Consider the following 27867-nt stretch of genomic DNA (forward strand, 5'->3'; position numbering starts at 1 on the left):
CGTCGCGGGACATGCCGAGGCGGAGGCACTTCTGAAGCCGGCAGTGCTGGCAGCGGTTGCGGGTGGCGCGGTCGATGGGACAGTTCTGCTGGCGGCTGCACGCGTAGCTCGGGCCGCCCTTCTGGCTGCGCCGGAAGAACCCCTGCGAGGGGGGGAGGCACCCCATGGCACCCCATGGCATCCCCATGGCACCCCGTGGCACCCCATGGCATTCCATAGCACCCCTTGGCACCCCCGTGTTCCCCGTGTCCCCCCGTCCCTCCCGTGTCCCCCCATGTCCCTCATGTCCCCCCATGTCCCCCCCGTGTCCCCTGTGTCCTCCCATCCCTCCCGTGTCCCCCCATGCCCCTCATGTCCCCCCCCAATGTCCCCCATGTCCCCCCAGCCCCACCACATCACCCCGATGGCCCCCCCCTTGTCACCTCATGTCCCCCATGACCCCCCAAATGCCCCCATGTCCCCCTCGTCCCCCTGTATCCTCCCGTGTCCCCTCCTGTCCCCCCGTGTCCCCTGTGTCCTCCCATCCCTCCCGTCCCCCCCCATGTCCCCTCATGCCCCCCTCCCAAAGTTCCCCAAGTCCCCCCAGCCCCACCACATCACCCCAATGGCCCCCCATGGCCCCCCCTTGTCACCTCATGTCCCCCATGACCCCCCGTGTCCCCCCATGGTCCCTCCAATGTCCCCCATGTCGCCCCATGTCCCCCCAGCCCCACCACATCACCCCCATGGCCCCCATGGGCCCCCCAATGTCCCCCATGTCCCCCCATGTCCCCCTAACCCCACCATATCACCCCCATGGCCCTCATGTCCCCCCCCAATGTCCCCCCATGTCGCCCCATGTCCCCCCAGCCCCACCACATCACCCCCATGTCCCCCATGGCCCCCCACATCCCCCATGTCCCTCATGCCCCCCCCAATGTCCCCCCATGTCCCCCCAGCACCCCCCACATCACCTCGATGGTCCCTCATGCCCCCCTTTGTCCCCCCATGCCCCCTGTGTCCCCCCATGTCCCCCATGTCCCCCCAGCACCCCCCACATCACCCCCATGTCCCCCCACATCCCTCATGTCCCCCATGATCCCCCAAATGCCCCCGTGTCCCCCTCGTCCCCCTGTCCCTCCCGTGTCCCCCCGTGTCCCTCCCGTGTCCCCCTCGTCCCCCTGTCCCTCCCGTGTCCCCCCGTGTCCCTCCCGTGTCCCCCCGTGTCCCCCCTGTCCCTCCCGTGTCCCCCCGTGTCCCTCCCGTGTCCCCCCGTGTCCCTGTGTCCCCCCGTGTCCCCCTGTCCCTCCCGTGTCCCCCTGTGTCCCCCCATGTCCCCCTTGTCCCCCTGTCCCCCATGTCCCCCTGTGTGCCCCCGTGTCCTCCCCGTCCTCTCATGTCCCTCCCGTGTCCCCCCATGTCCCCCTGTCCCCCCCTGTCCCCCCGTGTCCCCTGTCACCTTGCAGCCCTCGCAGGTGATGACCCCGTAGTGGATCCCCGAGGATTTGTCCCCGCAGATCTTGCAGGGGATCACCTCGATGGGGGCTGGGGGGACACGGGGACACCCTCAGGGGGGTCCTGCCACGGGGACACCCATCAGGGGGTCTCTGTCCTGGGGTCCCTGTCCTGGGGTCCCTGACCGGGGACACCCATCAGGGGGGCCCTGTGTGGGGTCCTTGTCCTGGGGTCCCTGTCCTGGGGTCCCTGATGTGGGGACACCGTCAGGGGGGCCCTGTGTGGGGTCCCTGACGTGGGGACACCCATCAGGGGGTCTCTGTCCTGGGGACACCTGTCCTGGGGTCCTTGACATGGGGACCCCGTCAGGGGGGCCCTGTGTGGGGTCCCTGTCCTGGGGTCCCTGTCCTGGGGTCCCTGACGTGGGGACACCCATCAGGGGGGCCCTGTGCTGGGGGGTTTTTGTCACCGGGTCCCCGTCACGGGACACCCCAGGCCCCCACGGCACCCGTGGGACCCGCAGTGCCACCTGTGCCCCCTGTGCTGTCCCCAGGGTCAAATGTCACCTGTAGGACCAGGTGTCACCTGTGGGACCGGGTGTCCCCCGTGAGCTCACGTGTCCCCTGTGGGTTCCCATGTCACCTCTGGCTTCCCATGTCCCCCGTGAGCTCACGTGTCCCCTGTGGGCTCACATGTCACCTGTGGCTTCCCATGTCACCTGTGGGTTCACCTGTCACCTGTAGGACCAGGTGTCCCCTGTAGGACCAGGTGTCCCCTGTGGGTTCCCGTGTCCCCTGTGGCCTCACCTGTCACCTACAGGTTCATGTGTCCCCTATGGGCTCATGTGTCCCCTGTGGCTTTACATGTCACCTGTGGGTTCCCCTGTCACCTGTAGGACCAGGTGTCCCCTGTGGCCTCCAGTGTCCCCTATAGACACACATGTCCCCTATGGACACACGTGTCCCCTATAGACACACATGTCCCCTACGGACACACGTGTCCCCTACAGACACATATGTCCCCTATGGACACACGTGTCCCCTCTGTGCTCTGCTGTCCCCCAGCCCCCCTGGGTGCCCCCAGGTGCCCTCAGGTGCCCTCAGGTGCCCTCAGGTGCCCCAGTTTGCCCCCGGTGCCCCCGGGTGCCGTCGGGGCTGTGACGGCGACAGCGGCGAAGCCACAACTGGGACACGGCCCCCGGCAGGAAACGGGCCCGGCACCGCACTGGGGGGACCAGTACGGCCCAGTATGCCCAGTATGGCACTGGGGGGACCAGTATGGCCCAGTATGGCACTGGGGGAACCAGTATGGCCCAGTATGGCCCAGTATGGCCCTGCCACAGCACTGGGAGGGAACCAGTATGGCCCAGTATGGTCCCGGCACTGCACTGGGGGAACCAGTATGGCTCAGTATGGCACTGGGGGAACCAGTATGGCCCAGTACGGCCCAGCACAGCACTGGGAGAGAACCAGTATGACCCAGTATGGCCCTGCCACGGTACTGGGAGGGAACCAGTACAGCCCAGGATGGTCGTGCCCAGCGTGACACACCCAGGGATGGTCGTGCCCACCCTGACACAACCCAGGGATGGTCGTGCCCCACCCTGGCACACCCGGGGATGGTCGTGCCCACCCTGACACACCCAGGGGTGCTCGTGCCCACCCTGACACACCCAGGGATGGTCGTGCCCACCCTGACACACCTGGGGATGCTCGTGCCCACTCCTGCCCTCTCCCCTTCGTGCCCTCTCTGCCCTGCTCGTGCCCACCCGGCCCCGCACACCGCGTGACCCTCCCGCGCCCCACCCGCGCCCCCCTCACCCTCCTCCTCCTCCTCCTCCTCCTCCTCCTCCTCCTCCTCCTCCTCCTCCTCCTCCTCCTCCCGCGCCCGAATTCGCTTCGTCGGCGTTTTCCACCCGCCCCAGTTTTTTTGGGGCCGGCGCCGCCCGCGCATCCGGCCCTGGAGGGGGGGGGGTGGGTTTTTGGGGGGCCCCGCGACCCCCGTGTGACCCCCCCCCTGGGAATTCGGGGGGTGCTGAGTCAGCCCCGCGCCCCGAATTACTCACCGGGTGCCGGGAAGAGCCGCGGCGGGGCCGCTCCTGCCGGGAACCGGCGGCGGGGGGAGGTCGGCGAGGGCCCGGGGGCACCGGGGGCACCGAGGGGGGCACCGGGGGGGGCACCGGGAGGGGGCTGCGGTAATGCGGGGACCTGCCAGTCCTCCTGGCACCCACCCACTGCAACTGGGGGGCACTGGGGGCACCCCAACTGCATCTGGGGCACCGGGGGCACCGGGGGCACCCTCGGCACCTCCGGGGGCACCTCCGGGGGCACCTCCGGGGGCACCGGGGGGGGGCTGCCGGTAATGCGGGGACCTGCCAGCCCTCCTGGCACCCACCCACCGCAACTGGGGGGCACTGGGGGCACCGGGGGGCTGCCGGTAATGCAGGGACCTGCCAGTCCTCCTGGCACCCACCCACCGCAACTGGGGGGCACCGGGGGGCACCTTCGGCACCTCTGGGGGGCACGGGGGGGGCTGCCGGTAATGCGGGGACCTGCCAGTCCCACCCACACCCACCCACCGCAACTGGGGGGCACCTCGGGGCATCCCAACTGTATCTGGGGCACCGGGGGGCACCGGGGGGGCTGACGGTAGTGTAGGGACCTGCCAGTCCCACCTGCACCCACTGCAACTGGGGGGCACTGGGGGCACCCCAACTGCATCTGAGGCGCCGAGGGGCACAGGGGGGGCTGCCGGTAATGTAGGGACCTGCCAGTCCTCCTGGCACCCACCCACCGCAACTGGGGGGCACCGGGGGCACCGGGGGCACCCTCAGCACCTCTGGGGGGCACGGGGGGGGGCTGCCGGTAATGCGGGAACCTGCCAGCCCTGCTGCCACCCACCCACCGCACCGGGGGGCACTGGGGGCACCCCCAACTGCATCTGGGGCACCGGGGGGCACAGGGGGGGGCTGCCGGTAGTGCGGGGACCTGTCAGCCCTCCTGGCACCCACCGCAGCTGGGGGGCACCTCGGGGCACCTCAGTGCCACGAGCACGCACCAGTACCACCAGTACAACCAGTGCCACCAGCAGCCTCCAGCCCCGGGGGCACCCACCAGTGCCACCAGTGCCACCAGTGCCACTGGTACCACCAGTGCCATCAGTCCCGGGGGCACCCACCAGTGCCACCAGTACCACCAGTGCTACCAGTACCCACCAGCCCCAGGGGCACCCACCAGTGCCACCAGTGCCACCAGTGCCACCGGCAGCCACCAGCCCCAGGGGCACCCACCAGTGCCACCAGTGCCACCGGCACCACCAGTACAACCAGTGCCACCAGCACCCACCAGTGCCACCAGTGCCACCAGTGCCACCAGTGCTACCAGCACCCACCAGCCCCAGGGGCACCCACCAGTGCCACCAGTGCCATCAGTCCCGGGGGCACCCACCAGTGCCACCAGTGCCACCAGTGCTACCAGCACCCACCAGCCCCGGGGGCACCCACCAGTGCCACCAGTGCCACCAGTACCACCAGCACCCACCAGCCCCAGGGGCACCCACCAGTGCCACCAGTGCCACCAGCACCCACCAGTGCCACCAGTACCACCAGCACCCACCATTCCCGGGGGCACCCACCAGTGCCACCAGTGCCACCAGTACCACCAGTACCACCAGTGCCACCAGTGCCACCAGTGCCACCAGTACCACCAGCACCCACCATTCCCGGGGGCACCCACCAGTGCCACCAGTGCCACCAGTACCACCAGTACCACCAGTGCCACCAGTGCCACCAGTGCCAGCAGCACCCACCAGCCCCGGGGGCACCCACCAGTGCCACCAGTGCCAGCAGTGCCACCAGCCCCACGGCCCCGCTGCCCCCGGGGCACCCCCACCGTCCCCCCCCCGCTCAGGGACCCGCTGTCACCCCCCAGCCGGGGGGACACCCCCAGCACCCCCCGGCACAGGCGGGGACACGGGGGGACAAAAGGGACACGGGGGACACGGGGGGGGGGACACGGGGGGGCAGAGGGGACACGGGGGGGACAGAGGGGGGACAGAGGGGACACGGGGGGGACAGAGGAGACACGGGGGGGACAGAGGGGGGACAGAGGGGACACGGGGGGGACAGAGGAGACACGGGGGGGGACACGGGGGACAAAAGGGACACGGGGGAGACACGGGGGGGACAGAGGAGACACGGGGGGGGACACGGGGGACAAAAGGGACACGGGGGAGACACGGGGGGGACAGAGGGGACACGGAGGACACGAGGGACATGGAGGGGGACACAGGGGGGGACACAGGGAGGGACACGGGGGACACGGGGGGGGACAGGGGACACGGGGGGGACACGGGGGGGACGGGGGGGGGACAGGGGACGGGGGGGGACAGAGGGGACACGGGGGGGGACAGAGGGGACACGAGGGACACAGGAGACAGGGGACAAAAGGGACACAGGGGACACGAGGGACACAGGGGGAGACACAGGGGCGACACAGGGGGGACACAGGGGCAACACGGGGGGGGACAACACGGGGGGGGGACACCGGGGGGACACAGGGGACAAAAGGGACCCGGGGGACACAGGAGGGGCCCCCCAGCACCCAGGGGTGCCCCCCCCCTCCCCCCCTTCCCCCGGCACAAAGCGGGGCGGGGGGGGGTCGTTGCGGGCGGGGGGTGGTGCGGGGCCACCTGCGCGTGTCCCCCCCCCGTGTCCCCCCCCGTGTCACCCCCCGTGTCCCCCCCCGCCGCCGCCACATCAAAGGGGCGCCGCAGGTGCGCGGGGGGGGGACCCGCGACCCCCCAAAAGCGGGGGCGGGGCGGGCGCAGCTGCGGGACGGGCGGGGGGGGGGGGACACGGGAGGGGGGACCCGCGAGGGGGGTGTGACCCCCCACCCCAAAACACACGTGTGGGACCCGCGACGTGGGTGTGACCCCCCCCAAAACACGGGGGGGACCCGAGACACACGTGCCCTCCTGTAACACACGTGTGCCCCCCTAACACGCGTGTACAGCCCCTGAACACGCCATAACATGCGTGTACAACCCATAACATGGATGTACAGCCCATAACACGCGTGTACAGCCCATAACACGCGTGTACACCCTGTAACATGCATGTACACCCCATAACATGCATGTACAGCTCATAAAACACGTGTACAGCCCATAACATGTGTGTACACCCCATAACATGCATGTACAGCCCATAACATGCATGTACAGCCCATAACAGGCATGTACAGCCCAGAGCACATGTGTACAGCCGGCAACACCCATGTGCACCCCGTAAAATGCATGTACAGCCCATAACACATATGTACAGTCCATAACATGCATGTACAGCCCATAACATGCGTGTACAGCCCATAGCACAGGTGTACAGCCTGTATCACACCTGTGCACCCTGTAACACACGTGTACAGCCCATAACACACGTGTACATCCCATAACACACGTGTACAGCCCATAGCACACGTGTACAGCCCATAGCACAGGTGTACAGTCCATAACATGCGTGTACAGCCCATAAGACACGTGTACAGCCTGTATCACGCCTGTGCACCCTGTAACACACGTGTACAACAAATAACACACGTGTACAGCCCATAACACACCTGTACAGCCCATAGCACAGGTGTACAGCCTATATCACGCCTGTGCACCCTGTAACATGTGTGTACACCCCATAACATGCATGTACACCCTGTAACACGCATCTACAGCCCGTAACACGCATGTACAGCCCATAACACACGTGTACAATACAACACACCCCGTGACACGGCTGCACACGCTCTAACACGCGTGCCCAGCCCCCGCAAAGGCGCCCCCAGCACCCCCTGACCCTCTTACACCCCCCTGACCCTCTTACACCCCCTTACACACCCCCCTGACCCTCTTACACACCCCCCCGAATGCTCTTACACCCCCCTGACCCTCTTACACCCCCCTGACCCTCTTACACACCCCTGACCCTCTTACACCCCCCTGACCCTCTTACACCCCCTTACACACCCCCCTGACCCTCTTACACACCCCCCCGAATGCTCTTACACCCCCCTGACCCTCTTACACCCCCCTGACCCTCTTACACCCCCCTTACACCCCCCTGACCCTCTTACACCCCCCTGACCCTCTTACACCCCCCTGACCCTCTTACACCCCCCTTACACACCCCCCTGACCCTCTTACACACCCCCCCGAATGCTCTTACACACCCCTGACCCTCTTACACACCCCTGACCCTCTTACACACCCCCTGACCCTCTTACACCCCCCTTACACCCCCCTGACCCTCTTACACCCCCCTTACACCCCCCTGACCCTCTTACACCCCCCTGACCCTCTTACACACCCCTGACCCTCTTACACCCCCCTGACCCTCTTACACACCCCCTGACCCTCTTACACCCCCCTTACACCCCCCTGACCCTCTTACACCCCCCTGACCCTCTTACACACCCCTGACCCTCTTACACCCCCCTGACCCTCTTACACACCCCCTGACCCTCTTACACCCCCCTTACACCCCCCTGACCCTCTTACACCCCCCTTACACCCCCCTGACCCTCTTACACCCCCCTGACCCTCTTACACACCCCTTACACACCCCCTGACCCTCTTACACACCCCTGATCCTCTTACACACCCCTGACCCTCTTACACCCCCCTGACCCTCTTACACCCCCTTACACCCCCCCCTGACCCTCTTACACCCCCCTGACCCTCTTACACACCCCTGACCCTCTTACACACCCCCCTGACCCTCTTACACCCCCCTGACCCTCTTAGACACCCCCTGACCCTCTTACACACCCCTTACACCCCCCTGACCCTCTTACACACCCCTTACACACCCCTGACCCTCTTACACCCCCCTTACACCCCCCTAACCCCCCCGACCCCCCCTTGCCCCCCCGTGCCCCCCCCGTGCCCGGTACCTCTCATGACGCCGCCGGGGCCGTTTTGGGGCCGTTTTGGGGCCGTTTCGGGGCCGGGCGTTATAAAAAAGGGCGCGGGGCCCCCCCCCGGGCATCCTGCCCTGCCCCCCAACCCCCCCCGTGTCATCCTGCCCTGCCCCCCAACCCCCCCCCGTGTCATCCCGCCCCCCCCAACCCCCCCCGAAAACCGCTGGAAAGTTCCGACTTTCCCCGGGGGGGGGAAGGGGGGGTGACCCCAAATCTACCCCGACCCCGAAGGGAAGGGGGGGCCAGTCGGAAATTTGGAGGGGGGGGGCAGGTTTGGGGTGGAGGGACCCCCCTCCCCCTCCAAAACCTGTAGTGGTCATTTTTGGGGTGCAGGGACCCCCCCAAAAACCCTGCACGGTTCATTTTTGGGGTGCGGGGACACCACCCCCCCCCCCAAACCCTGCAGGGCTCATGTTTGGGGTGCGAGGACCCCGCGATGAGGTCATTTTTGGGGTGCGGAGACCCCCCTCCCCAAACCCTGCAGGGCTCATTTTGGGGTGCGGGGACCCCCCCGATCCCCCGACGGGCTCATTTTTGGGGTGCGGGGACCTCTCGAAACCCTGCAGGGCTCATTTTTGGGGTGCGAGCCCCCCCAGACCCTACAGGGTTCATTTTGGGGTGGGGGGACCCCCCCCAAACCCTACAGGGTTCATTTTCGGGTGCAGGGACCACCCCGAAGCCTTGAACGGCCCATTTTGGGGTGCGGGCCCCCCCTCGATGAACTCATTTTTGGGGTGCAGGGACCCCCCCAAACCCTGCACGGCTCATTTTTGGGGTGGGGGGACCCCCCCCATGGGCTCATTTTTGGGGTGCGAGCCCCCCCAACCCTACAGGGTTCATTTTTGGGGTAGGAGGACCCCCCTGATCCCCTGATGGGCTCATTTTTGGGGTGCGGGGACCCCCCCATGGGCTCATTTTTGGGGTGCAGGGACCCTCAAACCCTGCACGGTTCATTTTTGGGGTGGGGGGACCCCCCATGGGCTCATTTTGGGGTGGGGAGACCCCTCCATGGGATCATTTTTGGGGTGCACCCACGTGACCTCCCCAGTGCCCTAATGGGGTCACATTTGGGGTGCAGGGACCCCCCACCCTATCCCCCGATGTGCCCAATTTCGGGGTGCAGGGACCCCCCAACACCCCTCCGGGCTCAGTTTTGGGGTGCGGGGACCCCCGTGACATGCCCGGTTTGGGGGGGGGGGGGGCAGCCCCCCCTTGCCGGGGGTCCCAGAGGGGACACGGGGGGGTCTCAAAGGGGACATGTTTGGGGGGTCCCAAATGGGACATTGGGGGTCTCAAAGGGGACAAGTGTGGGAGGGACTTTGGGGGGGTCCCAAAGGGGACATTGGGGGTCTCAAAGGGGACAAGTGTGGGAGGGACTTTGGGGGGGTCCCAAAGGGGACATTGGGGGTCCCAGAGGGGACACGGGGGGTCTAAGAGGGGGCACGTGTGGGGGGGACATTGGGGGGGTCCCAAAGGGGACATTGGGGGGGTCCCAGAGGGGACACGTGTGGGGGGGACACTGGGGGTCCCAAAAGGGACATTGGGGATCTCAAAGGGGACATTGGGGGGGGACATTGGGGGTCCCAAAAGGGACATTGGGGGGTCCCAGAGGGGACATTGGGGGTCTCAAAGGGGACATTGGGGGTCCCAGAGGGGACACGTGTGGGGGGGACATTGGGGGTCCCAAAAGGGACATTGGGGGTCCCAGAGGGGACATTGGGGGTCTCAAAGGGGACACGAGGGGTCTCAAAGGGGTCCCGTTCCCCTCTCCCCAAACCCCACAGAGACACGGGGGGACACGGGGGGGGGGGTGGCAGCAGCTCTGATGGTCACTGGGGTCACCCCCGACCCCCCTGGGGACACTGGGGGGGGGACACACAAGGGGGACACGGGGGGGACACGGGGGGGACACGGGGGGTGACTGAGGTGACACGGGGGGTGACAAGGGGGGGACAAAGGGGGACACGGAGGGGACACGGGGGTGACATGGGGGGGACACGGGGGTGATTGGGGTGACACGGGGGGTGACAAGGGGGGGACAAAGGGGGACACTGGGGGGACATGGGGGGACTGGGGGGACACGGGGGGGACATGGGGGCACACGGGGGTGACAAGGGGGTGACACGAGGGGACAGGGGGGTGGGGTGACTGAGGGGGGGACATGAGAGTGGCACGGGGGGGGACAGGGGGGGGACACGGGAGGGACAAGGGGGTGACACGGGGGGACAGGGGGGTGGGTGACTGAGGTGGGGGACATGAGGGTGACACAGGGGGGGGACACGGGGGGGACAGGGGGGGGACAGGGGTGACCCCGGGGTGACCGGTGACAGCTACGGGTCCCCAACCCCCCCCTCCCGAGCCGCGTCCTTGGGGGGGTCCTTGGGGGGGTCCTTGGGGGGGTCCAGCCGGATGAAGAGACCTGGGGGGGGAGGGGGGACATGTGGCACAGGGACAGCAGGGTCCCCACCCCGCCCTCGAGCCCCCAGGTGTGTCCCCACCCCCCCAGGTGTGTCCCCAGGTGTGTCCCCACCCCCCCAGGTGTGTCCCCCACCCCCCCAGGTGTGTCCCCAGGTGTGTCTCAGCCCCCCCAGGTGTGTCCCCACCCCCCAGGTGTGTACCCAGGTGTGTCCCAGCCCCCCAGGTGTGTCCCAGCCCCCCAGGTGTGTCCCCAGGTGTGTCCCCAACCCCCCCGGTGTGTCCCCCCTCACCTGTGGCCCTGGTGTGCAGGGTGTCCCCAGGTGTGTGCCCAGGGTGTTCCAGGTGTGTCCCCAGGTGTGTCCCAGCCCCCCAGGTGTGTCCCCAGGTGTGTCCCCCCCTCACCTGTGGCCCTGGCGTGCAGGGTGTCCCCAGGTGTGTCCCCAACCCCCCCAGGTGTGTCCAGGTCCCCAGGTGTGTCCCCAGGTGTGTCCCAGGTGTTCCCCCCCTCACCTGTGGCCCTGGCGTGCAGGGTGTCCCCAGGTGTGTCCAGCCCCCCCAGGTGTGTCCCCAGGTGTGTCCCCCCTCACCTGTGGCCCTGGTGTGCAGGGTGTCCCCAGGTGTGTCCCCAGGTGTGTCCCAGGTGTCCCCAGGTGTCCCCCCCCTCACCTGTGCCCTGGCGTGCAGGGTGTCCCCAGGTGTGTCCCAGGTGTCCCCAGGTGTCCCCCCCCTCACCTGTGGCCCTGGCGTGCAGGGTGTCCCCGTCGGCGCTGTGCAGGTGACACTCCAGGAACACCTTCCTGCCTCCTGGCGCTCCAGGTGGGCGTCCACCAGCACCACCGTGCCCAGGGGGACGGGCCTGGGGGCACCGGGGGACCCCTGTCACCCCCTGGGGCCCCTTGGTCACCCCAGTGTCCCCCTGGTCACCCCCTGGGGCCCCTTGGTCACCCCCAGTGTCCCCCTGGTCATCCTCGTGTCCCCTTGGGCACCCCCTGGGTGCCCTTGGGCACCTCCCCATCTCCCCTAGTCACCCCAGTGTCCCCTGGGCACTCCCATGTCCCCCTGGTCACCCCAGTGTCCCCCCAGTCACCCCCAGTGTCCCCCTGGTCACCCCAGTGTCCCCTTGGTCACCCCAGTGACCCCCCAGTCACCCCAGTGTCCCTCCAGTCACCCCCAGTGTCCTCTTGGTCATCCCACTGTCCCCCTGGGCACTCCCATGTCCCCCTGGTCACCCCCAGTGTCCCCCCAGTCACCCCCAGTGTCCCCCTGGTCACCCCAGTGTCCCCTTGGTCACCCCAGTGACCCCCAGTGACCCCCAGTGTCCCTCCAGTCACCCCCAGTGTCCTCTTGGTCATCCCACTGTCCCCCTGGGCACTCCCATGTCCCCCTGGTCACCCCCAGTGTCCCCCCGGTCACCCCAGTGTCCCTCTGGTCACCCCCAGTGTCCCTTGGTCACCCCCAGTGCTCCCCTGGTCACCACCATGTCCCTCCTGGTCACCCCCAGTGTCCCCCTGGTCACCCCACTGTCCTCCTGGTCACTCTCATGTGCCCTGGTCACCCCAGTGTCCCTCTGGTCACCTCCCCATCCCCCCTGGTCACCCCCAGTGTCCCCCTTGTCACCCTCAGTGTCCCCCCAGTCACCCCCAGTGTCCCCCTGGTCACCTCTGTGTGTCCCTTTGTCCCCCCATCCCCCCGATGTCCTTTCATGTCACCTCCATGTTCCCCCTTGTCACCCCCATGTCCCCCTTGGTCACCCCAGTGTCCCCCTGGTCATCCCCTGTGTCCCCTTGGTCACCCCACTGTGCCACCCTTGGGGACACCGTGCCACCCTTAGGGACGCTCTGACCCCTTGGGGACACCGTGGCACCCTTAGGGACACTGTGCCACCCTTAGGGATGCTCTGACCCCTTGGGGACACCGTGCCACCCTTAGGGACACTGTGCCACCCTTAGGGACACTGTGCCACCCTTAGGATGCTCTGACCCCTTGGGGACACCGTGGCACCCTTAGGACACTGTGCCACCCTTAGGGATGCTCTGACCCCTTGGGACACCGTGCCACCCTTAGGGACACTGTGCCACCCTTGGGGACACCGTGCCACCCTTAGGGATGCTCTGACCCTTGGGGACACCGTGCCACCCTTAGGGACACTGTGCCACCCTTGGGGACACCGTGCCACCCTTAGGGACGCTCTGACCCCTTGGGGACACCGTGGCACCCTTAGGGACACTGTGCCACCCTTAGGGATGCTCTGACCCCTTGGGGACACCGTGCCACCCTTAGGGACACTGTGCCACCCTTGGGGACACCGTGCCACCCTTAGGGATGCTCTGACCCCTTGGGGACACCGTGGCACCCTTAGGACACTGTGTCACCCTTGGGACACGGTGCCATCCTTGAGGACGCTCTGACCTCTTGGGGACATTCACACCCCCCTGGGGACATGGTGCCACCTCTGGGACACTCCACCACTCTTGGGGACACCGTGCCACCCTTGGGGACACTGTGCCACCCTTGGGGACACCGTGCCACCCTTAGGGATGCTCTGACCCCTTGGGACATGGTGCCACCTCTGGGGACACTCCACCACTCTTGGGGACACTGTGCCACCCTTGGGGACACCGTGCCACCCTTGGGGACACTGTGCCACCCTTAGGGATGCTCTGACCCCTTGGGGACATTCACAGCCTCCAGGGACACGGTGTCACCTCTGGGACACTCCGACCCCTTGTGAACCCTCCTGCCACCCTTGGGGACACGGTGCCACCCCTGGGGCACTCTGACCCCTTGGGAACCCTCCTGCCACCCTTGGGGACACGGTGCCACCCCTGGGGACACTCACAGGACGTAGTCGATGCTGAGGTTGGCTGTCACCACCCTCCCGGCCACCGCCAGCGCCAGTGTCCCCAGGGAGCTGTCGATGAGGGTGGCCAGGGCTCCGCCGTGGGTCAGCCTGGGGACACGGGGACAGCGGGGTCACCAGGGGGACAGCGGGGTCACCAGGGGTCAGCCTGGGACATGGGGACAGCGGGGACAGCGGGGTCACCAGGGGTCAGCCTGGGGACACGGAGACAGTGGGGTCACCAGGGGTCAGCCTGGGGACATGGGGACAGCAGGGGACAGCGGGGTCACCAGGGGTCAGCCTGGGGACACGGAGACAGCGGGGTCACCAGGGGTCAGCCTGGGGACATGGGGACAGCAGGGGACAGCGGGGTCACCAGGGGTCAGCCTGGGGACACGGAGACAGCGGGGTCACCAGGGGTCAGCCTGGGGACACGGAGACAGCGGGGTCACCAAGGGGACAGCGGGGTCACCGGGGGATGGCCTGGGGACACGGGGACAGCGGGGGACAGCGGGGGACAGCGGGGTCACCAGGGGTCAGCCTGGGGACACGGGGACAGCGGGGGACAGCGGGGTCACCAGGGGTCAGCCTGGGGACATGGGGACAGCAGGGGACAGCGGGGTCACCAGGGGTCAGCCTGGGGACACGGGGACAGCAGGGGACAGCGGGGTCACCAGGGGTCAGCCTGGGGACACGGAGACAGCGGGGTCACCAGGGGTCAGCCTGGGGACACGGGGACAGCGGGGTCACCAAGGGGACAGCGGGGTCACCGGGGGATGGCCTGGGGACACGGGGACAGCGGGGTCACCAGGGGTCAGCCTGGGGACACGGGGACAGCGGGGGACAGCGGGGTCACCAGGGGTCAGCCTGGGGACACAGGGACAGCAGGGTCACCGGAGTCAGCCTGGGGACAGGGGGTCAGCGGGGTCACCAAGGGGACAGCGGGGTCAGCCTGGGGACACGGGGACAGCAGGGGACAGCAGGGTCACCAGGGGTCAGCGGGGTCACCGGGGGATGGCCTGGGGACACGGGGACAGCGGGGTCACCAGGGGTCAGCGGGGTCACTGGGGGATGGCCTGGGGACATGGGGACAGCGGGGTCACTGGGGGATGGCCTGGGGACACGGGGACACCGGGGGGACAGGGGGTCACCTGGGTCAGCCTGGAGTCAGCCTGGGGACATGGGGACATCGGGGGGACAGGGGGGTGCCCCTCACCCCGGGGGTGACACAAAGGGACACAGGGGTGACAGGGGGGTGTCCCTCACCCCGGGGGTGACACAAAGGGACACAGGGGTGACAGGGGGGTGTCCCTCACCCCAGGGGTGACAGAGGGGTGTCCCTCACCCCAGGGGTGACAGAAGGGGACCCAGGGGTGACAGGGGGGTGTCCCTCACCCCGGGGGTGACAGGAGGGGGACCGAGGGGTGACAGGGGGTGTCCCTTGCCCCGGGGGTGACACAAAGGGACCCGGGGGTGGCAGGGGGTGTCCCTCACCCCGGGGGTGACAAAGGGGACCCAGGGGTGACAGGGGGGGTGTCCCTCACCCCAGGGGTGACAGGAGGGACCCAGGGGTGACAGTGAGACATGGGGGTGACAGGAGGGACCCAGGGGTGACAGGGGGGTGTCCCTCACCCCGGGTGTCCCTCGAGGAAGGGCCCGGGCTGGCAGAGGCAGCGCAGGCGGCGCTGGGGGGCACAGAGGAACATCACGTACTCGAACCCGGCCCCCGGAACCTCGATGGCCCTCGGGAACAGCCGCGTGGCCCCCGGGGGGTCCCCAGGGGGGTCCCCAGAGATGGCCCCCAATGGCCCTGCGGGGACACCACACTGTCAGGGGGGGGAACACATGGAATCTGCCCTGGGACCCCACGGAACCACCAAGGGACCCCCCCCAAACTGCCCAGGGATCCACCCAGGGACCCCCAGACCCATCCAAGGACCCCCGGGACCCACCCAGGGACCCCCCGGATCTGCCCAGGGACCCCCTGGACCCACCCAGGGACCCCCCAGACCCACCCAGGGACCCCGCAGATCTGCCCAGGGACACTGAGGGGGGGTTTGGGGACATTGGGGACACTGAGGGGACACTGAGGTGACACTGGGGGGGTCTGGGGACACTGAGGGGACACTGGAGGGTTTGGGGACATTGGGGACACTGAGGGGACACTGAGGTGGCACTGGGGGGGTCTGGGGACACTGGGGACAGGGCCACCGGTGTCACCTACCCCGGAAGTGGTGCTGGGGACACTGAGGGGTTTGGGGACACTGGGGACACTGAGGGGACACTGAGGTGACCCTGGGGGGTTTGGGGACACTGAGGTGACCCTGGGGGGGGTCTGGGGACACTGGGGACAGGGCCACCGGTGTCACCTACCCCGGAAGTGGTGCTGGGGACACTGAGGGGTTTGGGGACACTGGGGACACTGAGGGGACACTGAGGTGACCCTGGGGGGTTTGGGGACACTGAGGTGACCCTGGGGGGGGTCTGGGGACACTGGGGACAGGGCCACCGGTGTCACCTACCCCGGAAGTGGTGGCGGGCGCGGCGGAAGGAGGGCAGGCGCGTCCAGCCCTCGGTGGCCTCCAGGTGGCCGTAGTGTCGCCTCATGGTGTCACTCCAGGAGGGGTTGGGGACAGCCAGGTCCTGGGGGGGGGCCCGGGGGGGGGGACACGGGGCGGTGGCAGCGGCGGAGGGGGGGGACACGGGGGGGGGGACAGGGGACAGGGGGCACAGGGGGGGACAGGGACAGGGCCAGGGCCCGGCGGAGCATGGCCGGGGACACTGGGGACACTGGTGTTATAAGTAAAATCGGCACTAGGCTCAAATATCGTAGTAAAAAGTTTTATTATAGATTTATATAAAAATCAAATAAGCAAAACAGCGCTGGGTGTCTTAGTGAGCTTTCCTTGCTCATCTAAGGCACACTTCAATAATTTTCAGTCTGCCTTTTATAGGTTTGGAGCTGCTTATCTCCTTTAAAATCCCCTCCTTTGTTCATCAGGTTTATCTGCGCAGGCTCTGTTCTTGTTGCCAAGAGGCTTTACGCATGCGTATCTTGTTGCTAGGAGACAAGCTCGGCTCTGTTCACTTCATCCTTTTGATGTAGTCAGCTTTTTCTGCGCATGTGCTGTCTTGCCACTGGAAGAGAGTTCTGTTCTCTTTTTCAGTTCTTTTTCTTCTTACATAACATAACAAAATATCACTAATTATGGTAACATAACATTATGGTTTGTGTGATATATATAAATAATTGTGATTCGTGAAGCAAATGGGTGACTACATTAAAAACAGACTAAATAGATTCTAAAACTTAACTACACCCCCACAATGAAACAAAACAGACCCTCTCAAGGTCAAAAGGCCTAAACCTTCTCACTATCCTAAGGATGAAATATAGTACAACTTTAAGTCTTTAGGCGCCTACTCGTCCAAGAGTACATGAATTAGGACTGGCTGCAGAGATAGCTCTTTTAACCTTAGCTGTAAATATAATGGAACTTTAAATCTTTAGGCGCCTGTTCATCTAAGAATACATGAACTATGACTAGTTGTAGAGATAACTCTCAGCTTCAGTTATGAGAAAACTTCTCATTAAACATTTTGCCAAAAACTCACAGAATATACAGGTATATGATACAATCAATATGCATGAGGTAGTCAAGACAAACACCAAATGAAATTATTATTTGGAACTTATAGAAACTTGGGACTTTGTTTATCGCAACTCGTAATTACAATGTTGCAAATATAATTTGATAAGCAAATTATCTCTCCTTTGGTCTTTATTGGCTATTACAATTTCCCCCTCTTCTATTTATCATTAATTTGCTTATCAAACCTTATTACAGCTTCTCGGGCTGCACTCAAGGTAGGAAATGGTTCAGCTTTAGATGTTTCTTCGCTCGATTCGGAATATGGCTGTCTCATTACCATAAGTTGTACTGTTTCAATCCTACCTTTAACAAAAGTTACAAATTTATTCAAAATACAAGGACCAAATGTCAAAGTAATTAACAACATTATTAGGGGGCCTATTAGGGTAGAAATTAAAGTAGTTAACCAGGGTGATTTGTGAAACCATGATTCAAACCAGTTTTGTTGAGTCTCTCTTTCTCTTTTCCTTTGAAGAATTCCTTCACGTAATTTAGTCATAGATTCACGAACTACCCCTGAATGATCTGCATAAAAGCAACATTCTTCTCCTAATGCAACACATAGCCCCCCTTGTTGTAAGAATAATAAGTCTAATCCTCTCCTATTCTGTAGGACTACTTCAGAAAGTGAAGTAAGAGACTTCTCTAAGTATGATATTGATTTTTCGATTCTCACTAAGTCTTCATCAACTGCTGCTCTTAGAGATGTAATCCCTTTATTTTGTTCAATGAGGGATGCAATTCCTGTTGCCGTTCCCGCCGCTCCCAGCCCAAGGAGCATGGCGATAGTTATGGCAGTAAATGGTTCCCTCTTTTGTATCCTGTGTTTATTATCATCCCATTGGTCAAGAACCAATTCCTTCGAATGATAAAGAATTCGGGGTATTATTGTTATTTGAACACAAAAGTCTTTATTTTCATTAAATATTCGTAAAGACAAGCAGGGAGTGACCCCCGTCTTGGAGCATATCCACCATCCTTCTTTGCTAGGTATAACCCATTTCTTGGTTTTATCAAGTTTCTTGAGGGTATAGCTGCATAAGTTTCTTTTCGTTGGAGGTACATTTCCTATGCACACTCCTTGTCCTCTCACCTGCTGGAGAGTGATTCCTATTTGTTTTTCCCCCCAATTACATTGCGTAGGGTTGCCCTGATTGGATATCGTAACTAAGGTGTTCAGAGCTATCCCCTCATAGAATGGAGGTTTGATGTCATAACACAACCAACAGGAGTTAGTTAAGTTAGAGTCGGTGTGGTTAAGTGTGTTATAGGCCGCTTGCATCAATTTTAACAACGGTTCTGTTTTCTCATGTACCTTAGTGTAGGTTGAGATTCTACTAGAGTCATTAAAACTTACAGTCGGGGCAGTTGAAACTGTGGAGGTGTGTCTTTTTCTACTCTCTTTCTGATTCAAATTATCCTCTTTTCTCTTTATTACTTTATTGGGTCCTACTGCCAGAGGGCGGTGGGTGATTTCTTGTTTTTTTATGAATATTAGCCCTCCCCTGTCTGTGCCAGCTTCCCAGTATCTGATTCCCCAAGTTCTTCCTATCAACCATCCTGGGTCTTCTGGTTGCAGTACCTGGATGGTAATATACTTACAATCGCTATACCTCTTCGATCCTCTAGACAAAACAAATTGTGAAGGTTTACAGCCAGGTGGTCCCCATGTTGTCGTTAGATATTTATCTTGAGAATTAGGGGTCCAGGCGGAAGCAATAGTGGCACAGTCCCAGTGTGCACAATAATATTGATCAGGGTAGTTACAATATCCTTTCCCTGGATTAGATGCAGGACAGAGATAATAAGGTTTCAAATTTGAACAATGTGGTACAGGAGCTATTTGACACAGTGTAGCAGAGAAACTGGGAGATCCTACAGTAAGATTAGTCCTAACTGTTTTTAGATCACTCCATCTGTTCAGAGTCCACTTGTACGGCCGATGTGGGCTTTCCCTGCTTGGGGAAAGCTGCCACAAAAATACTACAATCCATATATAATTTCCCATATCTGTTCTCCACTGTATTATTGCTCTGCCTCCTCCGTCTACTCCTTTGCTGGGAGCAACGGGGTTCTATATCTTCTCGGCAGCAGTCAATATTCTTCAGGAGAATATGGGCTCTTGATAGGTTCTTGTGACCTTTTCCTTTATTTCTCTAGATCCATATGTTTTCTAAAAGTTGGTTGGTTGTGAACTCTGTTTTCTAGGCAATTTTAACGGCACACTGTTCTAGAGTTTTGTACCAAAATTAGAAAATATTTTATCATGGACTTCCCAGTTCTCTGGTACCAACTACTCCTATCTACAGAATAACTTATCAATTTCTAAACATTCAGTTTCTCATCAGAAGCAACAAAGAACTCTCGGCAATTCGTACGATGGGTGTCCTGCCTACTGCTGTACAATATCACTCTATACCATATAATGTACATTTACAACTGACCCAGCTCCGGGGTCTTGAAACTGGGTGTTTTATACAGGGTATCTTCTGTGCAGGTCTTTCTGGCAAAGTAATTTCAGTCTCAAGATCACAACAATGAGGAAAAGTTTTACCTTTTTCAGCAATTTGGTATATCCACTTTCCCCAGCCTGGTAGAGGATTAGCCCACTTATCAATGTCTATACCGAACCCTTATTAAGGTTAGGTCTCGAGGTACTTCAGACCAGGAGTATAGGCTGGGCTGGGTCCCAGTCTCGTTCAGGGTTATTCATTTACCAGTCCAGTTTTTCTGAACGTCATTCGGAGATTCCCAGGCTGAGGAGTTACAGTCCATTCAGGAGTGTTGACTGGCCCCTTAACCCGAGATGCGTGAGTCCATCCTCTTTCAGCGGTACGAATGGCTGTATCTGTGGTAAGAAGAACAACAAAGGGTCCTTCCCAACGAGGCGTTAATGAAGACTCTTTCCATGTTTTAATTAATACCCTGTCTCCAGGTTGAATTCTGTGTATTGCCATATCCAACGGGGGTCTCTGAGTTACTAATCCTTTTTTCCTCAATTCCTGTCTCCTTTTCATTAACTCAATTATATATTCCCTCAAGAGGGTATCTTCCACTTTGGGATTTTCAATCGGGATTCCAAAATCATATGGCATCCCATACAGCATTTCAAATGGTGAGATTCCTGTGTCGGTACGTGGTTGGGTCCGTATATATAATAAGGCCAATGGCAAACACTTTACCCAATTCATTTTAGTTTCTATCATTAATTTAGTCAATTGCTTCTTTATTTCTCCATTCATTCTTTCTACTTTACCAGAGCTCTGTGGATGCCAAGGAGTATGGTACTCCCATTTGGTTCCAAAAAGTTCTGTTGTTTCTTTAATTATTTTAGAAGTAAAGTGTGGTCCCCTGTCCGAATCTACTATTGCCACAGCACCATACCTTGGAATAATTTCTTCTAATAAAATCTTAATCACTGTTTTGGCTGTACATCGGGCTACCGGAAAGGCTTCTACAAAGTGGGTGAGATGGTCCACTAACACCAGTAGGTGGCGATACCTGCCTACTTTAGGTAATTCAGTAAAATCTGTCTGTACTTTCTCAAAAGGTCTCTTAGCTATTTCTCGTCCCCCTTGTACTCGTTCTCTCAATTGCCTTTTGTTTACCCTCTGACAGGTTAAACACCCTTCTAAAATTTTCTTTGCTATTCCATAAACTCCCACACAGGCAAACTTGTTTTCAAACTGATCCACTAATGCCTGTATTCCCCAGTGGGTTGTCTCATGTAATTTCTTCATTATTCTCTGAGCAAGCCCTTTTGGAAGTACTTCTCGACCATCTGCTAATAACCATTTATTATTTTCTTCTTTCGCTCCAGATTGCTGCAGTTTCTTTTTCTCTTGATCACTAAAACTTTTCAGGACATTTCTATCTTCTGGTTCTGAACTTGCCATTACTAATAAAGCTGCTTTCTTTGCTTCCTCATCTGCTAAATTGTTGCCCCTAACAGTAGCTTTTAACCCTTTCTGATGCCCTTTAATATGTACTATTGCAATCTGCTTTGGCTTTCTCAAAGCTTTTAAGATTTCTCGTATTAGAGTTTCATGAACAAGTCCTTTACCCTGGGTATTAATCAATCCTCTCTCTTCCCATATCTTGCCGAAGGTGTGAACTACTCCAAATGCATACTTAGAGTCTGTGAAGATAGTGCCTGCTTTTCCATCTAATAATTGTAACGCTCTCAACAGTGCATATAACTCACAAGCTTGGGCTGACCATGTCTTATCTAAGGGTCCAGATTCTCTGACCTGAAAATTTTCTCCATCTATCACTGCATATCCTGACTTTCGATTCCCATTAACCACCCTAGAAGAACCATCGATGTATATTTTCTCTCCCGAACTCAGTTCTTCTTCTTCTAAATCCTCCCTAATCTTTGTTTGAAGATTTATTACCTGTAAACAGTCATGTCCTAGATCTTCTTTAGGTTCTCCATATAAAAATTGAGCTGGATTTTGCACATGTGTCATCTCTAACTCCAGATCCGGGGAGTGCAATAGGATACTTTCATATTTTAATAGTCGACTATCAGTCAACCATTTCTCAGCCCTCTGTTGTAATACTCCTCTTATATTATGGGGAGTAAATACTTTTAATTTTCCTCCAAAAGTCACCTTTATAGCTTCTTCAACTAACAGAGCTGTAGCAACTACACATTGCAAACAGGTGGGCCAACCTCTACTTACTGGATCCAGCAATTTTGAATAGTACCCTACCGGTTTCCTCTGTCCGGCCCAGGTCTGGGTTAGGACTCCATATGCTGTACCATTTTCTGTATTTACAAATAGATAAAAAGGTTTCCGATTGTCTGGCAGACTTAACACAGGTGCATTTACTAAATCCTCCTTCAATTTTTCTAAGTGCTGTTCATCCTCATCACTCCACTTTACTAGCCCCTCCTTGGTTAATTTTTCATACAAAAATTTGACTTTACTACTGTAATTTTCAATCCATTGCCTACAATACCCAAATAGGCCCAGAAGTTGTCTAACCTGTCTTTTGCTCCTGGGTACAGATAGTGACAGAATTCCATTTACTCGATCAGGATCTAATTTCTTATGTCCCTTGCTCAACCAATGTCCTAAATACTTAACTTCTTCCTCTGTAAATTGCAATTTGGACTTTGACACTTTCAAACCTTTTAAACTTAAGAAATTCAGAAGTCTAATGCTTTCATCTCTGACATCTTCTAACTTTTCTCCGGCAACTAACAAATCATCAACATATTGAATCAAAACCGTACCCTGGCGAGGTTCAAAAGACTCTAATAATTGTCCTAAGGCTTGTCCAAACAAATTAGGGGATTCTGTAAATCCCTGAGGTAGAACAGTCCATCTAAGTTGTTGTTTCCTATGTGAGTCAGGATCTTCCCATTCAAAAGCAAAATAGTCTCTACTCTCTTCTTTCAGAGGACAAGTCCAAAATGCATCTTTCAGGTCGATCACACTATACCACTTATGGTCAGGTGAGAGTTGGTTTAGTAAAGTATAAGGATTAGCGACTACAGGGTACCGGGTAATTGTCCGTTTGTTTACTTCCCTTAAATCCTGCACCAGACGATATGATCCGTCAGATTTCCTTACCGGCAAAATGGGAGTATTATGAGGTGACTTACATGGTTCTAATAATCCTTGTGTTAAAAGTCTTTCTATGGTCGGTTTAAGTCCAACTCTTCCTTTATATGGGATGGGATATTGTTTCACTCTTATTGGTTCTTCTGGATTTCGAATTGAGACCTCAAATGGTTTTATATCTAGCTTTCCCACAGAATCAGGAGTAAACCACACCTCAGGATTTATTTTTTTTTTCGTCCTCCGCCGTAAGGGCATATATTTGGACTTGTAATTTTTGATCTTTCACTTCTAAATTTATTCCCAATTCTATTATTAAATCTCTCCCTAACAGATTATACTCAGCCTCAGGAACTAATAGAAATGTTCCTAATGCATATTTATTCTGGGCTTCTATTTCCACATCTTTTATGAGGGGCACCTTAAATGGTTCTCCCTTGGCCCCTACAACTTGGATTGTGTCTGAGGAAGTCGTGCAACCCCAAGGTAACTTTTGAACTGTCGATCTTTCTGCCCCTGAATCCACTAGGAACTCAAGTTCTTGTTGCTGGGGACCTATTTTAAGTTTTATCAAGGGCTCTGTATTCTTCTGGGTCCCCAGCAAATAGAGCCCCTGACTCCCCTATTCCTCTTGGTAAATCTGTTCATCTTGCAATCTCTTCCTGCAATTTCTTTTTATGTGTCCTTTCTGCCCACAGTAGTAACACTCTATTTCACTTAAGTCTAACTGCACACGTTCTCTAAAGGGTTCACGTTTATTAGGTCCACAAGGGGTCTTCCGTCTCCGTTCTCTATCCCCTCTTTGTCCTCCTTTTATAGCTGCCACTAAAATTCTTGTCTGCTTCCTCTGCATTTCTTCTTGTCTTTTCTGCCTTTCTTCCTCTCTCTTCTGTAATTTTTCCTGTCTCTCCTCTCGTTCCTTTTGACTCTCTTCCTCCCTCCGCACATATACTTTCTGCGCAATCCTCAACAATTCATCCATTTCCTTACACTGCCAATCATCTATGTCTTCCAGCTTCTTTTTAATATCTGCCCATGCTCCACTCACAAACCGCATCTTAAGCACTTGCTGTCCCATTCCATCACCTGGATCCATACCAGAATAAAGCTGGAAAGTCCTTCTAAGTCTCTCTAACCATTCAGTTGGGCTTTCCTCTTTCCTTTGATATTCACTGAAAGCCTTTGTAACATTCTGCCCTCTAGGGACAGATTCCTTTATCCCCTCGACAATTATTTCTCTCAGATCATTCATATTTCTTCTATGATTTGGCTCATTATGGTTCCAATTAGGGTTTTCTAAAGGCCATTTAACATCTGCAGCTGGACCCTGCCGGTGCCTTTGATCCCAACCTTTCATTCCCGCTTTTCTAATCATTCCCCGTTCTTCCACAGTAAATAATATTCCTAAAATTGACTGTATTTCCTCCCAAGTATATATATTAGGACCTAAAAACTGGTCAAACCTCTCAGCCACTCCCAAAGGATCCTCTAAGAGATTTCCCATCTCTTTCTTAAATGCTCTAACATCTCCTGAATTCAAGGGAACTGATATAAACCCTATCCTATCCCCTTGATTTCTTCCTCCCCCCATTGTAGTCTCTCTTAAGGGGTACAACTGTGACGTGTTCGTGGATAAAGAGACTATTCCTGAAGAACAATGCTCTGTTTGCATGGACTGTGGAGTCATTGGGGATATTATGTTAGGACTCTGTGTTTCAGGAGCTGCTGACTGCTGCGCTTCCTGAGGGGGGGGTGGATAGGGTGTTTGCTGATTTCTCACTCCAGCAGCCACTGACAGGGTGGCTCCCTCAGTTTCAATAGGGGAGAGGGATGATTTTGCTGGAGCTGTGGGAGTGAATACACTCTTGTGATCATTCTGAATTACAGCACCATACGGAGGTGACCCCTTGGGCATAGGCCAAGGCAGGACATATGGGGGGGGTATTTTTTGAAACTCTTTTAGGTCATAAGCCGTCTTCTGTCCTTTCTCTTCACTTAACGGGGAGAGAGAGATTCTAGTATCCACTTCTATCCATAGGCTAGCATACTCACATTCTTCTGCACAAAATGGTCTTTTGCCATTCACATACAAATTCAAAGCCTGACATATCCAATCTTCAAATGAACCATACACCGGCCAAAACAAATAATCCTGTCTGATTTGCTTTCCTCCCCATACTTCCATACAATAATGCACCATCTTCTCCCTCGATTTTCCTTCTCTAGAGGGATAATCATTCCAATACTTGATCATAACTCCTAAAGGACTATCCGGGGGTATAGTTGGTAACCCCACCACAAACTCATTCTCTAGTTTTTTCTTCTCCTGTGGGGTATCTTGCAGCTTCTCCTTATGATCCCCCATTTCACCCCTCCCTTTGGGTTTTTCTTCACTCTTAGGGCTGTCCTGCACTAATTCACAGCCACCCATGGGAGTAGAAGATTTACTTTTCTTCTGTCCCATCTTCCAGAATGCTTTCACACACAAATTCACCTCAGTCGCTTCCCTCCTTTCGTGATTTGTCTCTTCTGGAAATACCAGAACTGCACTACCGGGAGGTCTCAATCACTTGTCCTGCTGGACTTCTCAATCCCTCGCACTCCGGGATTCCCTCCCCACCGAGAGGGGTACGCAAATACTTACCTCTCCTGGATAAGTCTTCATCCAACTCCTCGCTGGACGGTCCCTTCCCAAACCGAGCGGCACCTGGTACTTTTACTCTCTCTTGGAGTAAAACACTTACTCCCCCCGGAGTAAGTCTCCGTTGAACTCTTGTCGAACGGTCCCTCCCGACTGAAGAGGTTTCACTACTCACTTTTTCCTGGAGTTAGTCTTCGCCCGGGCTTATGCATAAGAATTACAGGGAACTGCAGTAATTTTATTTGCTTATTTGCTTTTTCTAAATCTTCTCGGTCGGAATTTCAGAGTCTGTGCTGCGGAACCTCTCCCCAGGACCGTCCAAAAAACAAGGACGGGGGTACCCGTCCCGGGTAGCAGTTCCGCCGCCCAGGAACCCTGATCCGAGTCACGGCACCAAAATTGTTATAAGTAAAATCGGCACTAGGCTCAAATATCGTAGTAAAAAGTTTTATTATAGATTTATATAAAAATCAAATAAGCAAAACAGCGCTGGGTGTCTTAGTGAGCTTTCCTTGCTCATCTAAGGCACACTTCAATAATTTTCAGTCTGCCTTTTATAGGTTTGGAGCTGCTTATCTCCTTTAAAATCCCCTCCTTTGTTCATCAGGTTTATCTGCGCAGGCTCTGTTCTTGTTGCCAAGAGGCTTTACGCATGCGTATCTTGTTGCTAGGAGACAAGCTCGGCTCTGTTCACTTCATCCTTTTGATGTAGTCAGCTTTTTCTGCGCATGTGCTGTCTTGCCACTGGAAGAGAGTTCTGTTCTCTTTTTCAGTTCTTTTTCTTCTTACATAACATAACAAAATATCACTAATTATGGTAACATAACATTATGGTTTGTGTGATATATATAAATAATTGTGATTCGTGAAGCAAATGGGTGACTACATTAAAAACAGACTAAATAGATTCTAAAACTTAACTACACCCCCACAATGAAACAAAACAGACCCTCTCAAGGTCAAAAGGCCTAAACCTTCTCACTATCCTAAGGATGAAATATAGTACAACTTTAAGTCTTTAGGCGCCTACTCGTCCAAGAGTACATGAATTAGGACTGGCTGCAGAGATAGCTCTTTTAACCTTAGCTGTAAATATAATGGAACTTTAAATCTTTAGGCGCCTGTTCATCTAAGAATACATGAACTATGACTAGTTGTAGAGATAACTCTCAGCTTCAGTTATGAGAAAACTTCTCATTAAACATTTTGCCAAAAACTCACAGAATATACAGGTATATGATACAATCAATATGCATGAGGTAGTCAAGACAAACACCAAATGAAATTATTATTTGGAACTTATAGAAACTTGGGACTTTGTTTATCGCAACTCGTAATTACAATGTTGCAAATATAATTTGATAAGCAAATTATCTCTCCTTTGGTCTTTATTGGCTATTACACTGGGGACACTGGAGGGGGTCACATCCGGGCACTGGTGACGTCACCGCTGTCGCCGGTGACGTCACGCAACCATGGGTGATGTCATGGGTGATGTCACACCGGCGCGTTGGGGGTCACTGTTGCACGCGGTGGGTGACGTCACTGATCGCGTCACGCGGGGCGCCGCTGACGTCACTCCCGGCCTCCCCGCCCTGCCGTGCGATGACGTCACGCGTCACCGCCACCCCGTCCCAGCGCCGCCACGCCCGGCAGTGACGTCACGCCCAGCAGTGACGTCACTCCCACCAGCGGGACCCCCCCTACCCCCGTGCAGCTCCAGGACCCCAAAAAAGCCCGGACCCCCCACCCCGGGGCCCCCAAGCCCCCCCCAGGGCCTCCTGTCCCCCCCCCCGTGTCTCCCTCGTGTCCCCCCCCGTGTCCCCCCGTCCCCTCTTGTCCCCCCATGTCCCCTCGTGCCCCTCCATGTCCCCTCATCTCCCCCCCATGTCCCCTCCATGTCCCCCCGTGCCCCCCCGTGTCCCCTCGTGTCCCCCCTGACCCCTCGTGTCCCCCCATGGCCCTTAGCGTCCCCCCGTGTCCCCTCATGTCCCCCGTCCCTCCATGTCCCCCCATGTCCCCCCGCGTCCCCCTCATGTCCCCCCCATATCCCCCCATATCCCCCCATGTCCCCCCGTGTCCCCCCATGTCCCCTCCATATCCCCCTCATGTCCCCCCTTATCCCTCCATATCCCCCCATGTCTCCCCGTGTCCCCCCATGTCCCCCCATGTCCCCCCATGTCCCCCCATGTCCCCCCCGTGTCCCCCCGTGTCCCCTCATTTCCCCCCGTGTCCCCCCATGTCCCCCCATGTCCCCCCGTGTCCCCCCGTGTCCCCCCCGTGTCCCCCCCGTGTCCCACCGGCCGTGTCCGCCAGGCCCCGCCCCCTCGGTGACGTCACG

General features: G+C 57.8%; 1 protein-coding gene across 1 annotated transcript; it reads right to left on the reverse strand.

Annotated features, from left to right (window-relative positions):
- On the reverse strand, positions 1 to 27867 carry LOC127465687 (nuclear receptor subfamily 4 group A member 3-like; the record flags this gene model as incomplete). Its single annotated transcript, XM_051776190.1, has 9 exons — positions 27827 to 27867; positions 26931 to 27121; positions 16182 to 16449; positions 15292 to 15469; positions 13660 to 13770; positions 11553 to 11676; positions 10737 to 10821; positions 1439 to 1524; positions 1 to 142 (listed from the first exon to the last, which is right to left on the reverse strand). Coding segments are annotated over exons 3-9 (811 nt in total), but the record flags the coding sequence as incomplete, so codon positions are not given.

This window comes from Manacus candei, unplaced genomic scaffold, assembly GCF_025592945.1.
Source record: "Manacus candei isolate 608988 ecotype Guabito, Panama unplaced genomic scaffold, ASM2559294v1 h1tg000464l, whole genome shotgun sequence".
Taxonomy (NCBI): Eukaryota; Metazoa; Chordata; class Aves; order Passeriformes; family Pipridae; genus Manacus; species Manacus candei.